Source organism: Tachysurus fulvidraco, chromosome 21 (assembly GCF_022655615.1).
Source record: "Tachysurus fulvidraco isolate hzauxx_2018 chromosome 21, HZAU_PFXX_2.0, whole genome shotgun sequence".
Lineage (NCBI taxonomy): Eukaryota > Metazoa > Chordata > Actinopteri > Siluriformes > Bagridae > Tachysurus > Tachysurus fulvidraco.
Window position 1 is genome coordinate 20281588 of NC_062538.1, and position 22034 is coordinate 20303621.

The 22034-nt window shown below is 41.1% G+C and overlaps 1 protein-coding gene across 1 annotated transcript; it reads right to left on the reverse strand.

Moving 5' to 3' along the window:
- Nucleotides 1–221: 221 nt before the first annotated feature.
- mmp11b (matrix metallopeptidase 11b) lies at nt 222–22030 on the reverse strand. The gene is made up of 8 exons (XM_027152731.2): nt 21559–22030; nt 9693–9982; nt 6189–6332; nt 4675–4808; nt 3670–3884; nt 3353–3557; nt 2404–2664; nt 222–1331 (listed from the first exon to the last, which is right to left on the reverse strand). Exons 1-8 carry the CDS (start codon nt 21652–21654, stop codon nt 1204–1206), a joined length of 1473 nt encoding a protein of 490 aa, XP_027008532.1. The 5' UTR covers nt 21655–22030; the 3' UTR covers nt 222–1203.
- Between the last annotated feature and the right edge of the window lie 4 nt (nt 22031–22034).

A 22034-nucleotide genomic window follows, 5' to 3' on the forward strand; every position in this document is an offset into this window, starting at 1 on the left:
GCGACAATACTGTATTCACAGGTGATGCAATCAGGACGGAATTGAAATACGGCATCCTGTACCATGGCCATGGAAAATACTCAATGCTGATTGGCTGGTGCTAATTCATTTCACGGTATATATGTATGTGTGTGTGTGTGTGTGTGTGTGGTGGATTTTTTCACAAACAAAAAATTTTATTTATTTAATAATGAAAAACATTTATTTGTTGACATGGTGAAGTTTTTGTTAATGTAACATTTATAGAAAGAGTGTCCAGTGTCAGTGCTTTCTAACAGTAAGTACTCTGCCATGGGAAAGTCCTCAGGAACTGCATTGTCCAGTTTCTCAGTAAAATGACAAGGTCATGAAAAAAAAAAGTAATGAAGTGGGGTAAAAAAAGAAAATTATCATAAATGAAAGTTGTTTTTACATCAATTTGAACTATAATTGGATAAAGTGTACGTCCTTCTTTAACTAATAAAAAATAACTAAAGATGTGGCCATAATGTTTGTGTGATCGTGCCTGTTGTGGTGAAAAGAAAATAGCAAACTTGCTTGCGGAAATGTTATTCCACTTTGTGTCAACGTGTTAATGCCTCCTCCACCTAGCTGGATGTTATCTTACTCCGTCTAAGTATCGTTCTTTCCAAAGACACAAACTGTAACGAATTACTCACAAGTCAAGTTTGCCTTCGACTGACGTCTCTTCCCTACCTCAGCCCTCGATGACACACCTGAGCTGATTTCTTCGGATAAAAATTTCACATCTGAGGTTCAGGAAGCCTTCCCTGTGTGTTACTATAGCACCGTTGTGTGTAAAAACAGTATGTATAAAAAAGTTTTCCTAACTGAAACGGCACATTTTGACACTTCACAAAGAAAAGTAGATGCTTAGTTCTCAGTAGCTACAATACTGAAGATAACAGCAAAATATATACAGATAATAAATAATCATATTCTGCGTAAGACAGCAGAAAATAAAGAAATGAGGAAAAGGCAAGGCGTACGTGCTTTTTCTGAGACGTGTCAAGGTCGTGTGGCTGGAAATCTTCATCAGAGTCATTTGCTGGTTTGATCCAACCTGACTGGAGGTCATGTGAGGATATATGTATTATTTACCTGGGATAAGGTAGAACCCTACAGCACGCAACATGTCTGAGGGTAAAATACGGGTGAACAAGAACCGAGATCAATTGCCTAAGCTCCGTTTGAGGTGGAGGTTTAGAGATATTTGTCAGTGGGGCAATTGAAGAAGTCCATGCCAATGTATCGGGGGTATCCCTCAAGGGCCCTGACATCCACAGGGTCAAACTTCCAGTACTGTCTGCCTTTCAGGAAATGGGCAAAACCTGAAAAAGTAAAAACAGGACATTTTAAGAGAATGTATCATTTACAAATCTCCATATTGTTTATGTTCAAGAAGCTCAAGAAGATCCAGCTCCTATAACATAAGTCTCAACAGGAATATGAATGCTGTCACTTCAGAAACTTTTTTTTTTTTATCTTCCACAACATTAAACCATTAAATGGGTAAAATTTAGGTGTTAGCTTGCAAACCGCTGTAGTATCTTCTTCTTCTTTCGGCTTTTCCCTTCAGGGGTCGCCACAGCGAATCATCTCTCTCCACCTATCCCTATCTTCTGCATCCTGAACACTAGCTTCAAATCCTCATTAATTACATCCATATACCTCCTCTTTGGCCTTCCTCTTTGCCTCCTGCCTGGCAGCTCCATGTCCAACATTCTCCTACCAATATACTCACTCTCCCTCCTCTGAACATGTCCAAACCATCTTAATCTGTAGTACAAGAGGAATAAAAACCCTAGGACACAGTGTTTTTGAAAAACAAGCCATTTCGTGTCCGGATACATTAAACTATCGTTGATTATTTTTCTACAGTATATCAACCTGCTTTGTTACTTGTTAGATTCAAAAACACATTACTCCATAAATATGAAGGAAACAGTAGACCCTTACACTCGGACCTGGTTCTAATCATACCTATACAAACAATCCTACCATGACACATCCTTCTGTTGGACTTCCCAAGGGGCCAGTTCTTGGTCCAATTCCTTTGTTCTACCTTTATACTATATCCGTTGGCTCAAGCCTTCTTTTCATCACAACTACATTCTTTTCCATCCACCTTCCACATTTCCCAGAAGAGATCAGTTTGGCTTTCCAGCATCCATCATCTGAAACCCAATCTAGAAACACAGAACTGATCAACCATCACCGTCTCTCTGCTCAAGCTGGCGAACAACCCTACACCTGGCATATGGCTAAGAGAATCCTGATGTGATTTCAGATGGCTTAATTTCTCTGACCATCCATCAAATCCTGCAGATTATAGTAAGAAGCTTGATTTGGCAGGGAAGTTTACCATATATTTCGAGACATTCTTTTGAGGATTTTTCTCACCATAGCGATCCTGGAAAGCAGCATCAATGTCATTCGGGATTCCTCTCCAGTCCACCATAGTGCGAGCGTAGCTCATGTCCACCCAGTTCTCCTGAGGGTTAAAACGCCAGTAATTTTCTCCCTTAAAGAAGTAAACTTTCTGGCTTTTGTCTTCACCCCACATCAAGGCTGCCTGGATGTTATTAACTGGAAGTCCCAGCCTCTGCACCGAGTCTGGCCCACTGATCTGCTTTTCAGCATCATACATCCAGTAATTCTGATCTGCAGAAACAGGACACAGAGAAGGGGACAGGCATGTCAAAGTCACGTCTGAACTAAAGTATTATGTATTTGGTTTCGATCGGTCCGGTTTAGCCGAATATGGAAGCAAGTCAGCCGGAGATTCGAAATAAAAACATATTTGAGATGCTAATAAAGTTCTAAATGTGGAAAAGAAGTGTTTATTTGTGAACACCTGACCAGAGCAAACATCTTACACTCAGTTGGATTAAATAATTACACAATCCAGACCTCTGAGAAACTGAACACAACAGGTGTGAGGTTTAATAGAACGACCAGCTTATAAACACAGGAAAGATGGAATGCCTACAAACCTACGCATTTCAAGGTATTTAATGAGAATAATAGTAGACAGAGGGAAAAACCTTAATCGAATCTTGACAGTGTTTGAATTTTTATACAATTTTTTTGTTAGTCTGTTTGGCTGCGGTTTGACATTCCAGAAACTCCAAACTAAAAACAACATGTCTGAACCCTTACTTTATACATCGACACCAAAGACGCTGCAATCCGAACTATGCTGGCAAACAGACCTAAGGAAAGCTTTAGTTTTGCCAAAAAGTAAACTGCATCTCTTTAACTCAAAGAAGTGAAACTCTCTGGATTTTGTCTTGCCAACAAGATCACTAAGAAAAAAAAGAGTCCAGCTCATCAATTCACCCTTATTCACCTTTGAAGAACCAGATATTTCCAGAAGTGTCCTCATATGCTGCGTCTATATTATAAGGAATTCCGCGCCAGTGTCTGGAGGCTAATGCGGGATACCCGTCCTGCAGTGTGCCGTCACGGATGCGCCACACGTAGCCCGATTTGAAGAAGAACAGCTCGCCGCGGATCATCGACACTGCGTCAAAGTCTGTGTTACAGGCGTCAGGCTGAAAGCAAAAGAAAGACAGTTTAATAGAATATGTACCGTTCATTTCAGTCTCGTCGACTGACAACCATTTAAATGATCAGTGGTCAGAGTAGTAGCATACTGTAGCTTACTATTGTCACAATGTCATTGGTGTCTAACTCTGGCTCCTTCTGTCGAACAACTTTGACACCGTACAAGGACTGGATGCGCCTCTCATCGTCCTCGCTGAGCTGCGGTTTGTAGGAGTAGATGTAGTAGGGAGACATCACTGAGCCGGGGGAATTGGAGTGCTGCAGCCCGAGAGTGTGGCCGAGCTCATGAACAGCCACCTGCAGCAAGTCTGTACCTGAAAGACACAAACGCATTTAATGACAAAATCACAACTTGTCTTGATATCAGGAACCCAAAAAATATTCCTCAGTCCTGAAGTCTTTTAGCCAGAACTTACTGACACTAGATGACCCTTTCATAAATATTACAAAATTCGCTATTATCAAGAATAATACATTTTCATTCATTCATTCATTCATTCATTCATTCATTTTCTACCGCTTTATCTGAACCTCTCGGGTCACGGGGAGCCTGTGCCTATCTCAGGCGTCATCGGGCATCGAGGCAGGATACACCCTGGACGGAGTGCCAACCCATCACAGGGCACACACACACTCTCATTCACTCACACACACACACACTACGGACAATTTTCCAGAGATGCCAATCAACCTACCATGCATGTCTTTGGACCGGGGGAGGAAACCGGAGTACCCGGAGGAAACCCCCGAGGCACGGGGAGAACATGCAAACTCCACACACACAAGGCGGAGGCGGGAATCGAACCCCCAACCCTGGAGGTGTGAGGCAAACGTGTTAACCACTAAGCCACCGTGCCCCCCCAATAATACATTTGTTATGATTAATCATAAAATGGGTTTAAAATAATGTAAAAATTATCCAGAATCGAGAATTCATATTATTTCATGAAGTATAATGACCACAAATCAGTATTTGCACTTAACACCTTTCAAAACTGAGCATTCATTAGACCAATATTCTGGAATTAGCACCTTGAAATGTAAATATTCCATAATGGCTACTGTCTAGCTTCATCGCTCTCAGTGATCTCGACGATTACTTACCCATTTCGTTGCCTAAAGTCCATTGCTCATCATAGTCAAAGTGCACGTCTCCTTGCCTGTGTGTTCCAGGAAAGAATGCATGGGCCAATATTCCTCCTTGACCATCGAAAGGCAGCTTGTCTCCATGTTCGTACCTGAACACCAAGACAAGACAGTGTGAAGTGTGGTTATCATAGCTCTCCCTTTCATCCCAAATGCTTCACGAGCTTATCGCATGAGCACACAGATTCATCTGAAAGCAAACCAGACACCTGATCATCTCTCTCGTGCAAGTTTTAATTCTTTGGACACTTCCTGCATTGGGTTTGATAGTCTTAACACTCCAGCGCTTCAGGGAACGTGGGTAAAGGTTCTGGATGCCATCCAGACTGAAGAAAGAAAATGCTGACTTGCAAATTTAGTCATGCGTGTTCACATCTATAGCACTATGGCAAATCTGGACAGATGCCCGGTCTCTTTTTATAATAGAAGTGTAATTGATTCAACTGTACAGGCTTGGGCATGAGAATGTTTCGGGGCAGTCCCTATCTGCAGCAGCCAGTATGATCAGTTATATTTAGTCTCGAACATCAGCATTTTTCTGTTTATTGACAGTAAGAGAAAGCAGGTCAGTCATAACAGTCTGTGTGCCAGTGCTCCAGTTGGACATTTTATACCAGGAACATAGAGATTATATGAAACCAAGGAAAACCCGCCGGTTGGGGCATTTAGGTTTTTAGGATGCACTTGGTAAAGAGGTGTTGTTTTTTTTTTCAGAAGGAAACAAAATCACAGGCGTAAAGTTCCATAAAAATATTTATTATCAGTCTGGTGTGTAGCATTATATTATAAAACAAGCACTTTGTAAAGGGAGGAACATGTCACCGGAGCACATACTTGGAGTAAAAAAAAAAATCTGGCTCGAAGGCATACGGTGCTAATAAACTACAGAGAAAACAAGTCCTGGTTTGCAATATTTGAATCAGGGTTTCAAAGAGGATAACTGAGAGTAAGGGAGGGATTAGTTCACAGTGGGATCTCAGTGCAGGGCATAACACAAAGGTCTGAAGTAAACACCTGACAGGTGTGTGAAGGTGTGACCTTACTTTTCAGCCTTTCTCCTTTTACCAGCCCAGCTGCAGACCCGGTATTTAAGCATGCTAGAGATCTAGCGTCAATTATCGGCACACGATCTCATGCTGCCTTACTCTGATGGTCTCACCTCTGCAGTGAGAGAGGGGCTCCTGTGTTTGTGCAATGACGTGAAACACGTTTCTCTCATAAGTATTGCAGAGAGGGCGATTATTTGTATGTTGTCTACAAGGAATGAGGAACCAAACAAAATCTTTTTGAGTGTAAATGAACACTAGGGAGCATTTAGTGGAGATGATGATTCACGTTTCAAAAATGATATTAGCCTTAATTTATCTAGAACCATCTGGGAAACTCCAAAAACCACAAAGCCAACGTTAAGATCAGTGGAAATTCCTAACATCTGTTATCTCTGGGTGTGAGGCAAACCACTAAAGTCTTACCTAGAAAAGTTGATGTTGATGTCAGCATGGCCCGATAGAACCTCTGTGAAGGTGAGAGGAGTGACATAACTCCAGACCTGTACGGCTTCCCGAAACACCTCTCGCACTTTTTCCATAGTCATTTGCCACGGCGCCCTTAGGATCCTGATACACAAACACACACAAAGGCACGTTTACTACAGACCACCCACACAACTACTGGTATGAAACGGTTTCATCGATGCCAGCCATAATCCTCCATAGCGAAGTGTCTGGTACCATGGAGGAGTGTGACTTATGGATCACAGAGCACTGCTTTCAGCTAATCTGTCTGCTGAGAAAGTAGAGGGCTGACAGGGTGTTTGTTCAGCCTGCATCAGGCACAGACGGGCCCTAAGGATTTGATACATGAATGAGCGTGTTCATGACATGGTAACAATATAGGGGTTAGTGAATGTTTGGGTTTTGTCCTCATGCCACTAAGTAGTAATATCAGCGAAACACCAAACGCTTTCATTATGGCAACCAGCTATCCATTACAGTATGATGCAATATAGCATATTATCCGTTTCTAACTATTCAGAAGTCAAAGTATGTTACAGGTTATCTTTACTGTCCGGTTGCCTGAATTCAGCCACAGTGACACAATGGATTTTCTGAGACTGCCATACTGTACATGTCCCATATTCACTTCAAAAATCATTGTAAATACAAGTGTTTGACATTAGAATTGCTTAGGAATGTGTCTTCAAGTTGTAATTACAAGGGGGAAAAAATCGTTAACACCTTTTACACGTTCGTCATAGAGAAAGAAAAAGATCCGGTTCGGAAGCCGACGATAGGTAATTCGTTATTTCCTTAAAAACGTGACTAAATGATAGTATTCACTAAGTATACTATTCACCGATTAGAAAATAAAGACTGACTTAATTTTCTTACTTCGTAAAGATTATGGAAAGGCTTTGAATGCAAGAATACCGGCGGAATAGGCTAAAAACATTCGCAAGAACAGCTTGATAAGTACAACTGACAGGCAGCGTGGGAACAATGTCAAAGACTAAACACCTGATTGGCTGGGGCATCTTTAAATGGTGGGTCATAAACTGACCCTGCCAGTCAGTTGACACCTAATTAGAACCACATGATAGGGCACACCTATGCACCTCTTCCCCTATCCAGGACACAACCTTAATATAATGACCTGTAGTTGCCTTTGGGGTGTTTTGTTGGATCAGGTTCCCCATAAAGCAGAGCAGTACCTGGATGCCATATGGGAAACTCAGCAGTCGATGCTACCCCTAGACCAAATAAAATGTGCTTTTATTTATTTATTTTATTTATTTATTTATTAGAGCTCCTTCCCATGGGGAGCAGAATGAAACTAATAAAGGAGAAATGAGTCATGTTCCACTCTGTTTTCCTTATCCACGATTACACGTCGTCTAAATTTGGATCTACGTTGCTTTTGATGCCTTTTGTTCCAGGCAGCCTTCATCCTCTGAATATAAGAGGTTTCTAGGCCAGGGTTCCTGTTCCACAACGTAATTATGCAAATCTATACAAGAGAAGAAGAACCCACTGTGGCAGACTAAGGACCTCCATTAATTTTGGTCCAGATTTCCAGGTTCAGCCTCTTCCAGGATGAAAATCTTCCCTTTTCTCTGGGTACAAGGGGTTCATTGTTTTGATGAAGAGGAAAATTACAATGTTCTTGCCTTTGCAGCTGCTAGATCTCAACCCAGTTGATCATTATGGGAGATTTCGGAAAGTCGTGTTAGACGCAGATGAGATCATCGAAACATCTACTGAGGGACTACAGTATCTTTTGGAAAAACGTTGTTCATCCGGACAGTAGCGGTCACCTTACAAAGACAACATGTCTTGGTTTTTCTATTGATTAGGAAGGCAAAGATAAGGTCAAGGACACTTGTATAACTCCCTGACATGAGTACAGGAAGTTCTCTAACTCTAAAAGAAAATCTCATAACTGGGACACTGGGTTCCCCATCTGAAAAGGAGAGAGCTCTTGGCTGGGCTCTATAAACTTTACGGATCAGGAGTCTAGTTTTGTCTTTGATTTGTGACTAAGATCACACCACTTAGGAAAGGAATCCGATCCTACATCGGCATTTCTGACTGGAGAGTCCATTATTAAGTCGGGGCTGTGCGGGGCTCTATAAATCACTCTAAAAAAAAAAAAACAACCTCCTTGAGACATTAGTCATTAGGGTGAAGTGGCATACTACAGACGGGAATTAAGGACAGAGGCGGAGTTAAGGACGGACGTCTTCTCTCTCTCCATCGTTCTCTGGTTTGTTTCTGTCTCTCTTTACACGTCTAGGTTTTAGTTTTTATCTCTAAGAATGCGACGAGGCAGCAAAGCCCTTGTCTCTCTGCCTTTAGTATTTATGGAAGAGGCAGAACAGACCAGTCTGGCCAAAAGTATCAAGTTCTTGAACTGAATGGAGGGCAATGAGAGATTTATGGGTCATGATTCCGGCAAGTGGGCCATAAACCCGGGGGAGTTTTAATCAACGGTGGCTCCAACAGGCAGACAGCTTCTCTCGAATTTAATGCTTAGCCCTGGACTCTTATCTCCTGCTGAGGGGCAGAGGGGAAACTGGAATCACATGAGTTCCACCACTGTTACACGAATGAGCACTTTACAGATAGGTTGTCTGTACCTTAAGGTCATGACCCGACTGCTTTCAAATTACAGGGGAAGGCAAATGTCCTGTGGAGACCTCGAGTGACCGAAATGTTAGGAGCAAGTCGAGTCTCAAACAAAAGGTCAGAATGTTAATTACAAAGCTTCAAAAAACAGTGAAGAAGTTTAAGTCAGCTTAAAGATTTAAGACTCATAAAAGTCCCAAAACATCCCGTATAATAAAACTCAGGTTCGATTACCGTGTAAGGTACTGTAAAGCACTAGTTGTAGTTTGTAGATATTAGCAGTAACTTTAAGTTTATTAAGATGACAAAAGGAAAAATTGTACTATAGACAAATTAGAATTTTATATCTGACCCTCCGAGACCTTTGGACCATGCATTTGGAAACATATAGAACAAACACAGAAACGTCCTTGATCCTGGGTGGCCTGGAGAAAGGGGATGTTTCTGATATGAAAGAAGACGAAGAGCAGCAAAACATAGTCTGCAGTCACTCTCTCCGACACAACACTGTCACCCGCTATGAAATATCGCTTACTCAGACCCTTTCATAAACATTTTTACTACTGGTTGTGAGAAGACAAGGTGTCTGTGTCGAGGAGGATTCCTCAGATATATAAAAACTATCGTATAGCCAGAGGCACCTGATCTGTGTGGGGCCATGAATTATTAGAGAGCATGTGCACCATCATAAGCAGCAATGCTTCAAACGTTACCACAAATATGTATTATAAGTAAATTATGCTTTTCACCTAGAAAGCATTTCACCCTGTAGTTCGTTTGCATCGGTTGGTTCTAGTGTTAAAATCATTTATTTACAAAATAAAATAAAAAAAAAATGTAATAACACCTTACTTGTAAGTGAAGCTGGTCTTGTTCCATCCCTTCACCGTAGCGTATCGCTTGTGTCTGTATCGTCCGCCATGTCGACCAGATCTATGTACCACATTAAAGAAGTTTTCTTGCTTTAAAGGGAAGTCTGGGACTCCGCACCGTGGCCTGTTCCAGACATCGCTGCCGTTCTTGGGGACAGCAGGTTGATGTTGATACCTCTTAAACTCAGGGTCTTCTTGCAGCGTGTTTTGGGCATGCGGTAACCTTCCCCTCTTTTTAAAAGCATAATGATGAATCTTCTCTGGCCAATCCTTTAAGCACAGATATTAGAACTATCAGTTATTTTACATTCAGACAGACAGAAATTAGAGATACACTCGAGTATTGTAAAATTCACAACATCTGAACGCACATCATACGTTCTATGCAATTGTACGCTATATAGCCAAACGTTTATGGACACCTGACCATCACACGTGTGTCCTTTTTGAAAATGTCATTCCAGATTTAATCCCTTGGAAGGCTTTCTGAGAACATCTAGGGTTGAGGTTAGGGCTCTGTTCAGGACACTCGAGTTCTTCCACCCCAAACTTGGGAAATCATATCTTCATGAAGCTCGCTTTGTGTACAGGAGCACCGTCATGCTGGAACAGGTTCAGGAATTTTAGTCCCAGTGAAGAGAAACTGTGCTTCTGCAGCAAAGATAGACTGTCAAAACTGATGGGGCACAGTCTGGGGAAGAACCGTGTATGTATGGGTGTGATGGTGTGGTGTCCATATACTTTAGCCGTCCATATTCGAGGTTCACCTCGGGGTCTCTTCCTTGGGTGGAAAATAACCACATGATACTTTACCGCTGAATGTTGAAAATTGCTGAAACCAGATACTCCTTGCTAAATAAAAATGCAAACTAACCAATCACTCAGAGAAAACTACACCATACAAACATGTTTATTTATTCCATTTACAGTATGTTCTGCATCGGGGGTCACGGTGGCTTAGTGTTTAGCACGTTCGCCTCACACCTCCAGGGTTTGGGGTTCGATTCCCGTCTCCGCCTTGTGTGTGAGGAGTTTGCATGTTCTCCCCGTGCCTCGGGGTTTCCTCCGGGTACTCCGGTTTCCTCCCCCGGTCCAAAGACATGCATGGTAGGTTGATTGGCATCTCTGGAAAATTGTCCGTAGTGTGTGTGTGTGTGTGTGTGTGAGTGAATGAGAGTGTGTGTGTGCCCTGTGATGGGTTGGCACTCCATCCAGGGTGTATCCTGCCTCGATGTCCGATGACGCCTGAGATAGGCACAGGCTCCCCGTGACCCGAGAAGTTCGGATAAGCGGTAGAAGATGAATGAATGAATGAATGAATGAATGAATGAATGAATGAATGAATGAATGTTCTGCATCCTGCATACATGTTCTTTGACTAAAGGAGGAATGAACTCTGAGAACCACAATGGAGTTCTGGCTTGGGATAAAATAAAAGGTCAAAACGTCTAGATGAAGATCTCAAGAAATTTTAGGAGCAGGAAAACCAGAAGATGATGGGAAGGTGGTGGTGAGGTGGTGGATGCTTTACAGTGTAGAGTAATAGGAAAGTGGGATTATATAACCACAGTTCACTGGTATCTTTCCCAAACATCCCAAATATTTATTGCGGAACTCCATTATTTGTCTGTTTCCTTTTTAGGGCTAGGTTTTTTTTAAATGTTTTAGCACAGTTTAGATTATTGTGGTCAGTTTCCCTTCCAAGTATTTAGAGGAAATGACTCCGTTAATTGGCTGGGAGCAGAAACGACTCTCTAAATTTACTTTAATGCAGTTTGGAGATCTGATTTCTTTCTCTCTTGTTTTTGTTTTTGTTTGTTTTTTTCCCCCTTTCTCTCATGATCAAACTTGTATCTCACTTTATCATTCTTTCATCTCTCTTTCCCGATCTCTAACTCTCTTTAGCGGTAGTCAGACCAGAGCGTAGCATAAGGTGAACAAATCTTGTTAAAAAAAATCTTGTTCCCACCAGGGGGAAGAAAAAAAAAACAAAAAAAAAAACAGTGGGGATTCAGATGAAATCGGAGTAAACGGTTACAACAAAAATGTAATAGAAATCGGCAAACAATGATGTCGTAACCATGACAGAACGGGGTGGACGACCTACAAGAAAAAAACAACGAATGACATGTCGAGACAGGCATGCCCAGCTTGATATTGTTACTTAAAAAACACGGCCTGGGGCAATTAACAGCCACGTGAATTCCACAACATAACAATCACTAGGCTTCGAGGGTTTATTTCCATCTGAGCTGTTCTGCTGACTTAGCAAGCGCTTTACGCACGCTGTACCGTTATTAACTAGACGACGTTTGCTGAACACAAGTATAATCAGTGAGATTTCCAAATAACTAGTTTGTTACTCTACTTGACTCTCTGCGATTTATTTATTTATTTATTTGTTTGTTTGTTTGTTTGTTTATTTACGACTGCTTATCGTACTACACTCATAGCAGACTGACCTCAGGCGCCAGATAGTGAGCATCGGAGATGGAAGGAAAACACAAGGGTGTCTCCAGTTCAACACGAGTCAAAGAGTAGAGGTCAAGGGATAAATCAACAAGACAGGACCACTGAGTCAAAGCAAACACGAACTCCCATTAAGGACAAAAAAGAAACCTCGCAGGAAGACCGGATGAGAGAAACAACAGCTACCGTCATATATCAACTGCGCTAACGTCTGTCAGCTTGGCACTTATCTGGAACTCGGTATTTCGAGTCAAATTTTATTGACTGTCTCCTTTTTATATTTGTTTTTACATGTTTGTTTTTTTTTTTTAATAAGACCCTGTTACTGAAGATCAGTTCCTCAGGAAAAAAATAAGCTGTTTGAGGACCTTCTTGAGTCAGCAGATTACCTGCTGTAATGACAGAAACACAAATACCAGGGTCAGAAATAAGTGCATGTGGAGGAGCTGTAAACAAACCCCTACTGTAAGTGCGCATCGCAAGCTCGTCATTATTATGATCCGTATTTATAGCTGAGTTTAAAAGTTTGTGCACCTGTAACCTGAAACCCTCGATACGGCATGTTTAGTTCTTTTATTATTACCGAATATTATGAGAATGGATATTCGAAGACGAGAGTGAAACGTTCGTCTATATAAAGAGAAACTTATATACAGCTTGTTCAGGTCTACTGACAATTCTGCTGATTCGGTCTAGCAGATGTGACCATGGTTCGATCCTGAGATCGGGTTACTGTGCTTGTGAGTTTCCTCGCACCTTCCAAAAACATGGTGGTATTGGATTAGATGGTGGTGTGAATGGGTGTCTTAATGTGTGTGTGTGTGTGAGAGTAGGGTGCATTACAAGGAGCTGACATCTATAGACAGGGTGTACTCCATGCCAATATGCTCCAGATCCATTGTGAAGCTTTCCAGGATAGAGCAGTTAATACAAATGAATGAGGGGCTCAGCAGTCACAGCTTGAAGGACCTGGGGTTTGAACTCACAACCCATGACTTTCCAATCTCTAGCCCACTAACCAGCCCAGTAAAGCCCAGTCATTCTGAGCGGCTTATCAATGGAAAAACACCAAAGAACACGAAACCTGAGTATAAAAAATAGACGTATATTAAACACATTTTTGCCCACAAACCTTCCTTAGTTGCCCTCAATTACATGTTAGAAGATGGACTGTTAACGTCAATTCTCGGAGTATTTCACCTTAGAAACGATTTTACCGTTTACAAAAAAAGAAGCAGGGGAATTTTTCACACCGTCGTTCGTGTGCTGACAAATTTTACAGGATCCACCTGCATGCAGCAAGTCAGGTGAGGCAACGAGCTTCTGTCAAACGACACCTGCATGATTTCTCTTAATTTACCATGACGCTTTACACAATGTATTTGATAACAGCATGTCTCGAGCCAGGCCTGAACACTGCAGCATGTTTGTAAGATTTATGTTCCTGTGCTGAAGGATTTATCACCTATCAGCTGAGAAGTTGATGGAGTTCAGAAAAAATAGTGAATGCATTGTTAATACCCGATACTGACTCACGGATTCTTACTTTACAACGTAACACAGTGTCTGATGACTGGACTGATGGCATTTTTTACTCTTTTTACTAGAACTGAATTTGTGCCCATGTTCAGCATCGAATGTTTTTATCATTTACATTTACAGCATTTGGCAGATGCCCTTATCCAGAGCGATGTACATAAGTGCTTAAATCTCTAGCATTGAATACATTGATGCTGGCTCACTAGGTTACATACTTATATCATATCACACTCTTAAAATATCAAACCTACTTCTGCTTTCTGAGATGCCCCATGTCCTTGTTGCATAAACATCTCAAATATGAAAACGTTAATATCATTCATTCAATCATTTTCTACCGCTTATCCAAACTTCTCGGGTCACGGGGAGCCTGTGCCTATCTCAGGCGTCATCGGGCATCGAGGCAGGATACACCCTGGACGGAGTGCCGACCCATCACAGGGCACACACACACACTGTCATTCACTCACACACTACGGACAATTTTCCAGAGATGCCAATCAACCTACCATGCATGTCTTTGGACCGGGGGAGGAAACCGGAGTACCCGGAGGAAACCCCCGAGGCACGGGGAGAACATGCAAACTCCACACACACAAGGCGGAGGCGGGTATCGAACCCCCGACCCTGGAGGTGTGAGGCGAACATGCTAACCACTAAGCCACCGTGTCCCCCAGCGTTAACGTAAAAAAGGACGGAAAAACACACGTCTCACACCGAGTATCACACTCGTTTTATATCTGACTTTCGATCAAACAATTTTTTTTTATTATGATTAAAAATATGTCGATTTCCATTTTGCCAGTAGACCGGAGTGTTACCATTGTGTTGGTAAAAAGGATTAAAGCTCACACAGCTGAGGCGAGCAAACTGGAAGCTGTAAGTGTAGAAATAAAGTCCCTTGTTAGCGGTTAAATGATTAAAGAAGCATTTATTAGTTCCTCACATCACCTTACAGCTCAGTGGAATTCTATTCTTCGCATATCCCAGGGTTTTTTTTTTTTTTTTGAAGGTCAGCCATGAGGTCAGTCACATAGTTTGGGGGGGTTGGGAGTTGGGGTCCTTGTTCAGGGACCCGGTGGTACCACTGCTAGCGCTTGGACCCCGAGGTTTATATTCATTCGCTCATTGTAACACATCCTTAGTTACACTTTAACATTACACTTAATCCAGATTTGGACTAACAGCCTGCTTACAAACGAGCTTTCAGAATAGTTCACATGATCGCATATTGTTATCGCATATAGAAGCGTCTTAGTGTAAGATAACGGTCGGGTACAAACATCTTCATATCTATGCAGAGAAAGGAATGATAAAATGGACTATTGTCATCTACTGTTTGTGATGTTGTGCTTTGTTTTTCATTTTTGTTCCAGGAATAACGATAAGCATCATTTATAGGGGTGGATTCTGCACTCGTCAGAAACGATACGTTCTGCAGATCGTAAACAGATCTATAAGTCACGTAATGGGACAAATTGAAAAGATATCATCTCTATACGGCATTCCGTTGCATTTTAAAGAAACTATTATCTCCCAAGGAGCTTGAAAAAAAAATGCATTCTTCATCCGATTTGAATCAGGGATCGTGTTATGAGAATAGAGATAGAGTTTTGACCGTGTTTATGAGGTTGACGCTCTAAAGACGGGAGTTATTTTGTGTTGAACTTCGTTCGGTGTTCATGTGAGACATACAGTAAGTGCAGACGAAAAGAGCGGACATGTCGCAACAAGAACCAAGAGCCGGAGTCGCATCTTCTGTCTTATTGTCTTTCTAGTGAGACTGGGCTTAAAGCTGAAACCTAAAGAACCGTGTATATATGTGTGTGTGTGTGTGTGTGTGTGTGTGTGTGTGTGTGTGTGTGTGTGTGTGTGTGTGTGTGTGTGTGTATGTGTGTGTGTGTGTTATAGACCTCTTGGCCTAATTCCCATTCTCCAGTGCTCATGAGGATAATTGTCTCCCTGTTGGCAACCAATCATCTGATAGACATTCAGGGGTGATATCATCTCCTCCTCATTCCTCCACAAGATACAAGCAAGAAATCAGCGACCCAGAATTCACATCACGATAGTTTGACTTGGCATGAATGAGCTTACGGTATGCAGTAGGAATGGAACCGAAATACGAAGGTATTATACAACTTTAAATAAACAGATATAGATAAGGATAGGAGGCGGGGTTTATATATATATATATATATATAACAAAAATAACTATAACTTTGTTTGTTCAGAAAGATTCAGAAGGTTGAGAATAAAGGTGTTTTGTAAAAACTTTTTTTTTTAAGAGCATTACGGCGTTCAGTCAATCAATCAAGCTTAATTTTAATAAGGGTAACATTTAATGTTAAGTTTTCGCACCAAGTAAATGTGTTAGAAAACATCTCACGCAGGTAAAAACAAACAAAGAAATAACGGATTATGAACTATAATAAAAAAAATAACAGATTATGAACTATGAGATAACTATAACTATTAGAACTATTAGATACTATCTATATATAACTATAGAGTGATGTAACCGAAGCCGAGGCAGAATTCAAGTTTCCAGTTTAGGCCACACCCACAAATTTATGCGTGCAGATACGCATTGTGTCATGGCGTCACTCATCAGCTAAGGCATCCTTTAGCAGATACAATTAGGCCACACTCGAGATAAAAAATGAGCGATCCTGAGGAAACAAGACTTGGGTAAATATTTACACGTTAAAAAACTTCCAGAGAACCTTACAGCTCGGAGGTTGTATACACATGCGAGGCGATTACGCCGCCAAGGGAGAATGTTTTCGTAGGAACAGGAAAAGGATTTCAACTGATGGTAGATGATAGATATAAAATGCCTTGAGTCATTAGGAAATGTGCAGTATCTAGGTCATGTAGCTGGGTACAGACTCATGGAAAAGCAGCACAGGACCGGAGGTTAAGAAGGCAGTGTAAATATAAGTGCTGCACAGCGTTAGTCGTCCTCACACGAACGTTCTCCAGACCAGACCATCATCTCCGTTGTCATGGCAATAACAGGGGTATAGACAAATAAACCAGCGTAACCTTTTATACCGACTATTTACAAATGTACATAATCCGAATGTGTAAATTTACCAATCGATCTTCTTACGTATTACAACTGAAGGTGTTTTTAAATGTTTTTTTTTTTAAGTTGACTGAAAAGTATAATTTAAAAAAATATACTACAAAACTACAAAAACAAATTATTTTGAAAATTCAACTTTTTAAACTAAAATTAAGGTTAAAATAAGTTTAGCTTACTAAGTTTCTGTTTTCAACAGTTTAATTTTTGATGTTAATTTTCAAAGATTTCTAGATTTTTTATCTGTTACTCCACATTTTTAATTCTTCCACATCATCTTTTAAGGTCGATTTATTTCTTCTCATCCTATCCACCATCTCCAGCTTAGACCTAATCCTAATCAATACACGATTTTCTGACTGTATCTGTCTGTAGAAGGGACATTATTCATAATAACACTTTCTGGTGTTTATAACGGCTTATAATCACACCCTCCAGTGTCACCCAAATGAGGATGAGTCTGGTTCCTCTCAAGGTTTCTTTCTCTTCCATCTAATGGAGTTTTTTCCTCACCACAGTCACCTCAGGCTTGATCATTGGGGATCAATACAAGCACATTGAAATATAAGTCCAATATTAATCTTAAATCTTTGTGTAAATCTTTGCATAATGTTTAAACTTTGTACATTTCTTATGTCCTGTGAAGCTGCTTTGAGACAATGTCCATTGTTAAAAGCTCTACGCAAATAAAACCGAACGGAATTGGATCTCCTACAAACCTGAGCCTAGTGGTGGCACAACTGGTTAAGGCTCTGGGTTGTTGATCGGAGGATCGGGGTTCAAGGGAATGAATTGGGAAAAGGGAGTTTTATTGGGAAAAACTATTTTTTTGGTTCTGCACACTGAGAATAAAAGGTTCCTCAGGGTTTTCATTCATTTTCTACCGCTTATCCAAACTTCTCGGGTCACGGGGAGCCTGTGCCTATCTCAGGCGTCATCGTGGCATCAAGGCAGGATACACCCTGGATGGAGTGCCAACCCATCACAGGGCACACACACACTCTCATTCACTCACACACTACAGACAATTTTCCAGAGATGCCAATCAACCTACCATGCATGTCTTTGGACCGGGGGAGGAAACCGGAGTACCCGGAGGAAACCCCCGAGGCACGGGGAGAACATGCAAACTCCACACACACAAGGTGGAGGCGGGAATCGAACCCCCAACCCTGGAGGTGTGAGGCGAACGTGCTAACCACTAAGCCACCATGCCCACCTGATTGTACATTGGTGCTACACAAACAGAAAATGAGTTCCTGGTAGGTTCTTTGTAAAGGTAAAGGTTTTACATGGTTAAACAAATGATCCTCATACTTCTCTGGATGAATAATGGTTCTAATGTCTTAAGAAAATGGAGCGATGTTATTTCAGTGGTCCAGCCTTTAAAACATGTTCTTCCATGAATCTTTAAATGGTTATTGATTATACACTGAGGTTCTTCTGCTGATATTTTTGATGGTTGACGTGACACGAGCGTTCTCTATGGGGTTTTTATGATTAATGCTCCTACACACGTACAATCACGAGTGTTCTTCGAAGATTCAAACTTCTCCTTGATCCGATTGTTATGATCTGTATTTGTACACCATCAAGTTTGTACACCATCTTAGTCTGATTTTAGCTCCACGGGCTGCCGGTCTGCCGAGTAGGTGAAGACATCGAGCAGAATTTGAATTAAGCATCAGGTAATTAAGCTTTCCTTCTTTGAAAAATGATAGCAGGAGAATGTCGACATTCTCTGTGATAGATCACATTAAAGCTGCAATTATCCAAGCAGGTGAGCGCATGTTTGCAGACTGCACCGATCACACAACCTTCTCTTACTCTCTGAACTTCTTATTCCCAGATGTCTCGCTGTATCCGTAAACGTTTAGCGATGACTGTTAGTTTTCTTCCTAGGGTCGACATTCGATACGAAATAAGAAAAAAAAAATCTACCGATGGAAACCGTAAAATTACCTGTTATGTTTGCACAGAACAATTAAACAAATTATGTTCAAATCAAACTGACAAACTCGATGCCGTCTACCGCAAGACCCCTAAAGTTTACCGCAGCATATAGGGCTGCATTCAGAGGCAAGTTATGTATTCATAATGAGGAATTAATACCAAAATTGTTCAGAAAGATGTTACATAACTTATGGAATTAACCGCTTGAACTTGAATTCGAGCACCTTTTCTTATAGTATAGTAATTAGTAACTAGAATGTACATTTCCTGAAGAAAATGTGAATGGTGCAAATCTCAGCACTCGTTTGCTAGGGTGAAATTTTAGAAATTTCCCATTCAAGTCTATGGGACTTTTTTGGCCGCTTTTTCATCCGCTGCGCGAACAGCGTTGGTTGGTTCGCTTATAAAAGTCATAGCACACGTCTACTCGATGAGCCGGTCGATTCGACACCTCATTCATGGGTCTAGGACCAAAGCTGCGGGACAAGTTACACGCAGAATTTTTGTCCGGAAGAAGAATAATCCGTATGCAAGATAACGAGAATGTTGCTTTGCAAGCACCATTGATTAGTATCTCAAATTAAATCGAATTTGTAGCAATTAATTGTATTGTTTTTTTTTTTATTTGTTACATTTGAGAGAAAAGAAAATGTTTTTTAACTCCACATTTTCTAGCCCGAATTATTCCAAGCTTAAAAGCAAGAGCTTTTGTTTAAAGGTTTTAAAGGTTTGGCATTAAGGGTTTTATTTATTTATTTATTTATTTATTTATTTATTTATTTATTTATTTATTTTTTAAACTGACTAGTGTGCCTCTAATAAAGAAATAATATTTGGCGCACAAATAACCTTAATATTTTTCGGAATCAGAATCAGAATCAGGTTTATTATACAAATGTGTTGACACACACAAGGAAATTGGTTCCGGCTGTTGGTGACTCTTAATAGTACAGACATAAATAACACTTTACATTAAGCAAGACAAAAACCAGACAAGACAAGACAAAACAGACTATACATACAGACAATGTGAGACAATATATATATATATATAGCACGAGTATTATGAATATTGACACGAGCATGCGTCTTTCCCAGCACACATTTTGACATCAACTGTCTAATTAATTGAATGCATTGGTGCATCATTTTCAGAAGGGTTCGTGGGTGTTATGTATATTTTCTCCAATCAAGGCGAACCCCGAGTGTCCTAAAGACCAGCAATCTGCTCTTAGAGGGTCACAGAATTCAGCTGCAGCAGCTATCTGGCTCTTTCCATTTTCCATGTGTCAGCAATCTGAGGGTTTGTTATTCTGCACCACATGCCAAATGGCTTGCCCCTGCCTGCATAATCTCCACCGCGCTGCTTTGTCAACAGTCAGGAACAAATTGAGCACGCGGTGAAGCATCGCAGCACTATGTCCACGACGGACCTAATTCTTCCGCACAGGGAATCTGGGGATGATCTGATTTTAGTGTTAGTGTTCGTGTTTGAGAAAGAGCAGCAGGACAGATTTCTCTATTAAGCGAAAGTGTCGATAGGCGCTCGTGTTCCTTTGTCACGTTTAATTTAATCGGATGTGTCTGTGATTCCTCTGCACGTGGGCGAAATATACAACAAAAAGCTCTTCATTCTCTGGGTTATTATTCTTGGCTTCATTTTTTTATACTAACTTTCTTCCAGGAAATCTTATAAAATGGTCTTGGACTTCATCCAAGTGGGTTAAAACAGCCTTCTCTGGCTTGTCTTTGTCTGCCTTCTCTAAGCCAGGGCTGGGGACAAAAACTTTCCACACATGTACATTTTACAAAAAATGGATTAGAAAGACTCGTTTATGGTCGATGCACCGCCGCTTGTTTGGAAGTGATTTGAAAGGATTTTCAAAGTGTGCAACATGCAGAGCTCATAAAAGAAGAAGAAAAAAAACCTATATGCTCAGCTTGTGCTGTATGCCAGAGGGATTTCCGATGTTATGAATCATGCTACTACTGTTTCACAGTTCAGCCCGAAGCAAGAATAACAGATGTACCAATGTAGGAGACTTGTACTGACCTAGTGACCCATGTCTCTGATTACCAAACACGTACGAATTGAAAAGGCTCATGGTGTTTGATCCCTTGTTCCTTCTTTAAAACAAATGAATGTGCTTTGAAATCCGACACAAATGGATCTCACTATAAGTTCAATATGTCACACATGTGTTCAGTAAACATCACAAAAGAACCAGCATGTTTCAGGTATAAAGAAAAAAAAGGTCTTATTAACCCTCAATAAAATGTCTAATGACTTCAGATTTCTCAGTTCATGAAGCCCATATGGGTTGTGCACAATTTTACCCCCCCAAAACACTGCAGAGTTTAGGAGTGAGTGAAATGCATGGCTCTAACAGAGGCACATGCTGGGGCACATGCAACATTTGAATATTTGGCACATAGGATGAATCTGTGATCTAATAAATCGACCCTGTGATCATGTGGATGTCTGTGGATTCATTTAAGATCCATGGCTGCAAAAAAAAAGTTAGTGAACCTCTGGATTAGATGGCATTACACTCACACTTTCACAGGGGTCATGCCATCATGATGCATGTGATGGGACCTTTAATCAACATTTTACACTTACACTGAATATACAAAACGTTCATTATCTTTATTAGTACCTAGATAAGTAACAACATAGTGCAATAGTGCAATATTTCGTCTGTCGTGCGTAAAGAAGTCTGCTGAAAAAAAAAAGAAATCAACTGAAATCACTTACAGACATTAGTTTTTAGATTGTAATGAACTTGTGGCTTACCATCGAGTCTTTGTACCTGCGACTGTTCCTGATGTCCCCCAGCGGTAGAGAGTGAACGCACAGCGCGCAGGACAGCAGCAGCAACAGTGTGGTCATCGTGGTATGTTTGTTTGTTTGTTTATTTATTTATTTTTAAAAAATAAATAAAAATAAAAAATCGCGCGCAACTCGGAGATGAACAACACCTGGGGCGCGCGATTTACACCCCAAACACCACCTGCGCCAGGCGCTTCGATCCAACCCGGATCAGAACCCTCAGGAACGTGCTGGTCACTTGATGGGAGAGAGGGAGAGAGATAGAGAGAGAGGGAGAGAGAGCGAGGAAGAGAGATAGACAGAAAGAGAGAGACAGAAAGGGAGAGAAAGAGACAAGTGTGGAAAGAAGGAGCGCGCGCTCCTCACCGGGTGCAGTGCAGGAAAGTCGCGCTGCTGCAGAGGTTTTATACCCTACGATTTCTTTGTTCCCCTTTTCTTCA

Excerpts from the sequence above, each read along its gene's own strand:
- mmp11b (XM_027152731.2), bottom strand. The coding sequence starts at position 21,654 with ATGACCACACTGTTGCTGCTGCTGTCCTGCGCGCTGTGCGTTCACTCT. Across the intron at positions 9,983-21,558 it reads GCAGGTACAAAGACTCGATG|GATTGGCCAGAGAAGATTCA; the intron begins GTAAGCCACAAG and ends CTGTGCTTAAAG. Across the intron at positions 3,885-4,674 it reads GACTTTAGGCAACGAAATGG|GTACAGACTTGCTGCAGGTG; the intron begins GTAAGTAATCGT and ends TGTGTCTTTCAG.